Source organism: Zingiber officinale, chromosome 2A (genome assembly GCF_018446385.1).
Source record: "Zingiber officinale cultivar Zhangliang chromosome 2A, Zo_v1.1, whole genome shotgun sequence".
Classification (NCBI taxonomy): Eukaryota; Viridiplantae; Streptophyta; class Magnoliopsida; order Zingiberales; family Zingiberaceae; genus Zingiber; species Zingiber officinale.
The window spans coordinates 148,505,494-148,514,166 of NC_055988.1; the positions used below are offsets into that span (position 1 = coordinate 148,505,494).

The 8,673-nt window shown below is 34.6% G+C and overlaps 1 protein-coding gene across 2 annotated transcripts; it reads right to left on the reverse strand.

Annotated features, from left to right (window-relative positions):
- Window positions 1-2,040: 2,040 nt before the first annotated feature.
- On the reverse strand, window positions 2,041-5,953 carry LOC122042611 (pentatricopeptide repeat-containing protein ELI1, chloroplastic-like). 2 transcript variants are annotated; one of them, XM_042602805.1, is made up of 2 exons: window positions 3,713-5,953; window positions 2,041-3,122 (listed from the first exon to the last, which is right to left on the reverse strand). In XM_042602805.1, exon 1 carries the CDS (start codon window positions 5,878-5,880, stop codon window positions 4,321-4,323), a length of 1,560 nt encoding a protein of 519 aa, XP_042458739.1. In that variant the 5' UTR covers window positions 5,881-5,953; the 3' UTR covers window positions 2,041-3,122; window positions 3,713-4,320. The 2 variants fall into 2 exon arrangements, with proteins under 2 accessions (XP_042458739.1, XP_042458738.1); XM_042602804.1 differs by having other exon boundaries at window positions 2,041-3,134.
- Window positions 5,954-8,673: the final 2,720 nt, after the last annotated feature.

Here is an 8,673-nt window from a genome sequence, read left to right on the forward strand (position 1 = left end):
TTCCAAATAAGAAGAGAGCAAGCTAGACTTTCATTATTGCAAATCTTGTAAGATTTCATTTATATATGCTTCTCCTTTCTTCTTGTTGTATTAGAGTTTTGTACAAAGTTTCTCCATCTCCGGAGTATTTCCGAGGAGTTATTTCATAGTGGATATGTGAGAGAGGAGATCCTTGAATTAGTCACCTCTTCTTGAGGTGGATACCAAGTAAATCCTTGCGTTAGCATTAGTGAAACTTTGCTTCATGTTTTCCACTACAAATCATCTTTCACGAAGCGAGACAAGTTATTTGAGGTGGGTACCAAGTAAATCCTTGCGTTAATATTAGTGAAGCTTCGCTTCATGTTTTCCACTGCAAGTCATCTTTCACGAAGCCAGACGAGCTATTTACATAGCCTCAAGTTTAAGTTAACTCAAGCTTAGCCAACCTGATCAACTTTGACTCGGGGGAAAATTACACAAATAATCTCCCTCTTTTTTATGTTTGATAATACGTTTCAATTAGACTAATCTCATATCCTCAACTTTTTCATGTCAAAGCATGAATGAGGATTTTATATTCTCTCCCATATTCTCTTCTTATGGAGAATTTCTAACTTAAACCTAGAGGCTTTAATCGTTCTCTTCTAACACTCTTATGAATTTAAAATTCTTGATTCTAGATTAAAAAAAGGTCATTAATATGATTTAATCAAAAATTATTAATGTGCCTATAGATAAATTAAAATAATTACTTTGAACGTAAGTAATTAATTGCATTATATTATTTAATGTAATAAAATCTTATCACAATAAATGAGGCCATTTAATTAATTTTAAATTTCCTCCAACAACATTTACATTTCAAATTAATTAAAAAGGATGAGGTGTTATCTAAATTAATTAAAAATAGAAAAACATATGAGAATTTATAGTTGGCTATTCAACACGTAATTAAAATACATAATTTGAACTATTTGAATTTTTTTTTAGCATATATAATAGAATAGATTTATTATAAGAAATTATATTTATAAATTATGGTTTCTAAAACTAAATCATGTAAATTTACAAAATTATTTTTATGTTACAATTTTATTTATATCACAATTATGTTTCTACATGGCCACTATGCAAATATTATGCATTAATTTAATTAATTAAAACAATTTAATTCTAGCAGTTTTTTTCTTAAAACTTTTGTTTAAATATTAGGAAAAATAACTATAGCATTAACATATTAAAATCCAAATTAATTAAAGTTGAGATGTTAAAATGAAGAGGGGGAAAAAAAATCAAGAACTAGTGTAAAAATTATTCTCATTTTTCAAATTTGAAAAGATCCTATTGATTGATGTTTTTATCTATTTAAAAAGAGCAAATAAAATTTTGATATATTGGTCTAAAATTTGAAAAATAAGATGTTCATAAATCCATACATGAATTATATAACTCTTATGATTCAAATTTTATCTCACTGAATAATTAAATATAAAACAATTAATAATTCATGTAATGCATAATATAGAAACATTAAATATCTAAATGGTATGTTTTAATTAAAATAGCTCAGTAGAATTTATTCATGAGCAATAAATTGACATAAAAACAACATTTGCATTTATTATGTATTATTTCAAATATTTTAATTAAAATTTCTCTTTAATAAGGTAAAAACATGCAATAAATGAGTTGACAAAAGAAATAATACTCATATTAAGAATAAATAATACTCATCTATTATTACTAAAGATAAAAAGTAATTTAAAAAAATAAAAATAATAAAAATTGCTACATATTAAACTTTAACTAAAATTACTATAACTTAAAAATTTATTAAAATTGCTACGTATATAACCGTTTTGGCCACTAAAATAATATTAAAAAAATATATTAAAGTTGAGTAAGTGTAAATTATTTTACAGCATTACATTTACAATAATATATTATTATTAAGTGTTACATGTTATAACAGACACAGAAAAACTTCTCCACATTATTATAATTATTCGTATCTGCTACAATAACGATAAAAATAAAAGATATTTTAGAAATAAAACATGCAATCACACCGTCACAGTCTATCCCTTCAATTAAAAAGAGTACTTTTAATATTAATTTTTTTACCAAAAAAAAAAAAACAATTCTCCTCTCGTCTTTCCTTCTTCAATCTAAACCAAAACAGAAATCAACAAAATGGTCCTCTCGTCCTTTCTACAACCTGTCGCATTTAACATGATCCTTTCAATCAGCAATAGCAAATGGTCCACCTCTTTTAAGCCCATTCTAGTCTCCTCCATCTAACTTAAAACGTGCACATTTGTTTTCGATATCTGACCGATCAAAGAAAGTTCCGTTGCTTCTCGATGCTTTTGACTAAGCCGGCCGAAAATCGGTTCGGTCGGATGCCCTTCACTGATGACACAGGAGCTACTTGATGTCCAGTTTCTGAATGAACAAAAGAAACACCCATCATTATTAGGCCATCTCAAACCAGTCAGAGATGTTCTTTTGGGTTCTCATTAGTCATTACAACCAAATGCCCACTCTGCCAAATGACACACAAGTGGCCAGACAAGTGATTACACCATTCAATTATATGCAATCTAGATTTCAGTGCCATGCTTGTTTGTCTTGGCCTATTCTATTGGACTGTTGCATTAATTAGAGACCTCCAACATCCTCATGGACCTTTTGCTCTTGTATTCCTCTAGCCTTCCCTTGCAATGGAGACTTCCCACTGAGAGCCATGAAGTGTTCTTGCTCCCCCTTGGCAGCTCTTCGTGTCGCTGCCTTCATCGTCCTCTTCCTCTCTTTGACAACATGGATTAGATTTTCAAAGGCATCCTCGAGGGAATTCTTACATCACCGCCGGCACCGCCATCAAGTAATGAGTGTGCCTTCACCTCTACCGGTCTCTGGGGATATAGATTCGAGAAATGGAGTTGAGAAGCGGCTCGTCCACACAGGGCCGAACCCGCTCCACAACTGAAAAAAACTGCAGCTGCCACCAGCTTGTGGATAGTTAGCTCCTGATTCATCTGTTCTTGCATGCAGAGTAGGTTTGGTAGGCAATTCATCCTCTCTTGTTCTTTCTTTCTGAGATTCTCGATGTGTGTCCTTGGCATTTCGATGTCTTCTTCCTGTGAAAGAAACTACAATGGAGGTTGTAAGCTTCAAGTACAGTCGTCAACTTTTTTTAACCATTACTTATGCTGCTACTGCTTTGAGGGTTGATGATGTCTCTAGGTTTCTGGTTGGCATTATTATTTTTTATCATGGAATTATGTTTTTGAGAGCTTTTCATGAAGAGATCCAGAGCTAACCGATTAAGATCCATCAAATGAAAACAAATTAATTCAGATAGGATGAAACGATAAGATTATGAATTCAACAAGGAAGATACAAGTTATTACTTATTAGATAAACACCTAAAGGTAATGCAAAAGACAATGTTAACATTGCAACTAAGCACTAAGCTTCTATAAAAAGAACAAAACAATGAAATAAAGCAACTGTAAGAAACGGTATAGCTTTTCAAGTGAGAGAAAATAAAATTTTTACCAACATAGGTGTCATAAAAGATATGAGTTCATATAAAGATGAAATTTGCCATAGATACTCTTCTTTCAGCCTACTAAAGAACAAATTTTAGGAGCTTATTTGATTGCATGCACCGAGCACCTAAAGTTCAAAAATTTAATATCATGCATGATACATGGTAACAATTTACCTTCTGTAAATTCACATATTTCTTCTACCCTGAATGCATCTGGTCAACTGCAATAAATTCATGAAGTACCTGCTAAGTTGTATAAAGCTGCAATTATTTATTTTAAGCACCCACTTGTCCTTCCTCCCACTCATTCTTCTACTTGCTTTACTTTCATGTAACATAATAATTGACAGACAACACAAACCCCTCTATGGACATCCAATTCTAGTAAAACTCCAGAAGCAATGCCAATCTGCATCTCTTTGCAGCTCCAGCGAGTGCGGAGAAGAGCACTCCGAGCCATTAGCCATTACTCCCTTCCTGTAGTAGTATTGGTGGCCATTCTACTAATGATCCAGCTTGACCAAGAAAATGAATGTTGCAAGAATTATCTAAGAACACAAATTTCACTTGGAAACACCTGTTTCAGTGACTTATGAAGGGACTATTATGTTGCAGGCAACGAGGAGTTTAACACAGAACCAACCTTATACTTAGCATTTAGCAAAGGCCTGCAGATTAAACATCACATATCCTAGATCATATGTAAATCAGCCTCACTAATCTAGCTCCAAAATTGTTTACGAATCGTCTCCAGTACCTAATATATTCCTTTCATCAATAGTCTAGCCCAAAAATTGCTCATGAATTGTCTCCAGCACTGAATGTATTTCTTTTATCTCTGGATGCATCTGCTCACCTGCAATAAATTCATGAACATGCCCACCAGCCTGTATAGAGCTGCAGCCAGGCAATTTAAGTATTCCTCTGTCCTTCATGCATTTCCTTATTCTCCTTGCTTCTTCACCATCTTTCCCTAATGTCTCATGGATATTTGACAGAAGAACATAACCACTACTACGGACTTCCGACTCTAGGAGATGCCTTGCTGCAACTTCAGCACATCGTGTGTCACCATGATTCCAGCAAGCACTCAGTAGTGCCCTCCATGCGATTGCCTTGTCTGCAGGACTAACATCCCCAGACATCCTTCCAATGATTTCTTGAGCCTCCTTGAAATACCCAGCTCGGCCAAGAGAGTCTACCATGCATACATAGTGTTCACTTTTGGGCTCAATTCCATAGCTGTTCATGCTGTCGAAAGCTTGTAAGCCTTCTTCCACTAGTCTTGAATGACTGCAAGCCGTCAATATGGCAATATATGTCGCATCATCTGGTTTCACCTGTTCTTTCATCATGCAAGCAAACAGTTTAAGTGCATCCTCTCCATGGCCATGAATTGCTAGTCCAAGAATCATCACGTTCCAACAAACAGTATCTTTTGATGTCATTGCATCAAATAGTTTCTTAGCCAAATTCAAATTCCCACACTTTAGATACATATCCATCAGTGCAGTGCACAATTTGATGCTCATTTTCAATCCGGATCGATTCATATACTGATGAATCCATATACCAATATCCAGTGCTCCAATCTGAGCGGAAGCAGAGAGTGCGGTCACTAAAACTCCTTCATCAGGCTCCAAGCCTGCTGCCTGCATTAGACGAAACATAGACAGACCTTCTTTGAAACAGTTATTCTGCACATAGGCAGAAATGATAGCCCCCCAAATCCCATGATCCTTAAGTGGAGATTCGTCAAACAGCAACCGGGCATTCTCGACGTCCCCCAGCTGACCATAGCCAGAAATCATGACAGTCCAAGACACGGCATCTCGTTGGGGAATTCCATCAAACACCTGTCTGGCAGAAACGGCATCGCCACCGCATGCGAAGCACACCAGAGCGAGCGTGTTGCAGACGAAGGTGTCAGCGAAAAATCCAAGCTTTATGGTGTGGGCGTGGACCTGAGCGCCGGCTACGGCGTCCTTCAATCCGGCGCACGCTTTGAGGACGTAAGGAAGGGTGTAGTTGTCCGGGGAGAGGCCGTCGCGCAGCAATCGGCGGTAGATGTGGAAGGGCTCGGCGTAGTGTTGGCGGAGGAGGAGGGCCTTGATCATGGTGTTGCGGATGCAGAGAGTCGGTGCGGGGGCGTGGCGGAAGAGGAGGCGGGAGTGGCGGAGGCATCCGCGGACGGGGTGGGAGCAGAAGGCCAGGAGGCGGCTGACGGCGAAAGGGTGGGCGGCGATGCCGGCGGCGGCGAGCTGGGCTTGGGTCTGCTTCAAGTGTCGCATGCTCTGGCATTTCTCTAGAAGAAGGAGGAGGCGGCGATTTCTGCTCGCCATGGAATGTTGGCTCGAGTTCGCTCATGCTTCCTTCAATTGAATGCAAATTCCAACTCTACTTTGCGGTAGCAACACTGCGTCTGTTACTTTGGTGAGTTTTAATAAAAAAAAACTTTAATAATATTTGATCAATTTTGACTAAATTGAATTATTTTTAAATAAATTAAATTATTTTTAAATAAATTAAATTATTTTTAATTATTATTAAACAACTTAAACTCATTTTAATATATTTTTGACTATTATTAAATAATTTTAACTAAATTTACTATAAAATATTAAGAATAAAAATATTTTAAAATATAAATTGTCCATTTAATAGCTTAAAATAAAGTGTGCTTTTAATAGTAATAAAAATAAATTTTAGGTTACCTTTTAATTTATCTTAGTAGGATGACAATGAGACATGAACAGGGACGGAGCAGATTTGCCATAAATTATAGCCATGTCGTCGTCATCAATTTTATTTAATCTAAAAATCCTCCAATCTAGTCCAGCAGGATTAAATCATCATTCTGTCCTCATTTACCATTGACTTAATAAAAAAGTTTTCCATCCTCATTCCACTTTGAATTACCATTAACTTAATAAAAAAAATTTCAATTTTCAGCTCGTATTAATACAAGAAATTAATTATAAATTATTATTATTATTATTATTATCGGGACAAGTTTGAGAATAAAGATAACATCCATATACTTGTTCTCGTTCAACTTACAGGGATTTGAAAAATTTTCGAATTCAAAAAAATTCTTTAAACTTCCCCCGTTTTGGATTTTTTCCATGGGTCCCAAATCCATGGAAAAAATTGTCATCCCTATCCGCAACTCCTTCGTTCCTGATTTATTCGGGTGACCGATAGAAAATTTCAATTGGATTGAATCGATCATCTCTAGAATTAATTGACGTAAACTAGACACTCAGTGTCAACTAAAAAATAAGCTCTAAATCAAAACTACTAATGTCATTAGTCTCTACTAGGGATATAAACAAATCGAATCAAACTAAATATATAGAAAAATTTAAGGCTCGAATTTGCCTCTAAATAGGTGTATATTCGAGTTTGAGCTCAATTCGAAGCTCGAAAAATTTAAAATTTTTTATTCAAGTTCAGTTTGAATTAGGATTTGAGTTTGAGTTCAGCTCGAAAGTTTCGAATAAATTCATGAACTATTCGAATTATTACTAAAAAATAGGTACTCGAAAGGCTCAAAATTTATTTATTTAATATATATTTAACTTATATTAATAAAATATTAAGACTCATGAGCAACTTACGAACTATCAAATAATATAATTTAAGTTTGAGTTCAACTAAAAAAAATTTAAACATGTTCAAATTCAGCTCAAATATTTTAAAAACCGGTTCAAAAAATTTGTGAGCCGTTATTTGCACCCCTAATCTCTACCAGCGAAAATGATTAAGGTTTTTTTTACTCTTGGATTGATTTTATATGGAATAATATGCGTAAAGACTTGTTGGGAGTTACCTCGGTAAAACCCCTTGATAATTAAATTAGATTATAAAGAAAATTCATTGTTGGGAGTCACCTCGGTAAAACCCCTTGATGATTAAATCAGATTACAAAAAAAAAAAGATAATAGTTAAATAGATGAGTTAGCGAAGAATAACACCTTTTCAATGTTGGCAGTATTATTTTTTTTTTTTTGGGCAAAAGTCGAATACGTTCATTTTTAGCGCCTCATCAATTCGTTTCAGGATTAATATGGAGGTAAATCATAGGTGACTATTAACTTTTAGAATAGTGACTAATAATTAGGGAGACATTTCCTTCGATTTTATTGAGATTCGAACTTCAAATTTATGATGATAACACTTCATATGTTAATCACTAGACCTTCTTGAAAAGGAGAGCGGTGAAAAATTATGTTGTCTTTTCTCAAAGGACGTGCCTTTTGCAATTTTGCAATTGACATCATTGTAACTATCGCATTAAACTTAGGGGGCGTTTGATTTAGGAGAATAGGAGTGGGGAATGAGAATGAGGATCATTGATTGTCATTGTTAATGTTTGGATTATAGGAATATGAATACAAATAAGAGAATGAATCCTTGAAATTGGGTAATAACTCATTCCCATGTATCTCTTCTTTAATGAGCCATTACCCTATTTTCATCAATCAAAATATTTCCTTATTCCAAAAATACCCTTGACCTCAAATTAAAATTTTCTCCCTTAATATCAAATATCAAAATATATTTATTTATTTTTTCTTTCATATCACTTCTCTCTCTTTGTTCTCATTCATCATATTTTCTCTCTCATCATATTTCCTCTCTCATCATTTTATTACACACTTTCTCTCTCCTTAATCTCTTCTATCGCACTCTCTCTCCTTTTTTTTTCTCATTACATTATATCTCTCATCATACTTTCTCTCTCCTCAATCTCTTCCATCGCACTCTCTTCCTTTTTTTTCTCATCATACTTTCTCTCTCCTCAATCTCACCCATCACACTCTCTTTTCTCTTTTTTTTCTCATCACACTTTCGCTCTCATCATACTTTCTCTCTCCTCAATATCTTTTGTCACACTTCCTCCTTTTTTTCCTCAACACACTGTAGGACCGTTAGATTCGATAGAGGGGGGGGGTGAATATCGATTTGAAAATATCGAGTATAAGCGTAGCGGAAAAGTAAAGTAGACACAGGGTTTTTTACTTCGTTCGGAGCCTGTGACGACTCATACTCGAAGGCCCGTACTCCTTGAGTACTTTCGTTGGGCAATTCACTAGCAATTCGGATAATTACAATTTAAGTACAAAAAGATG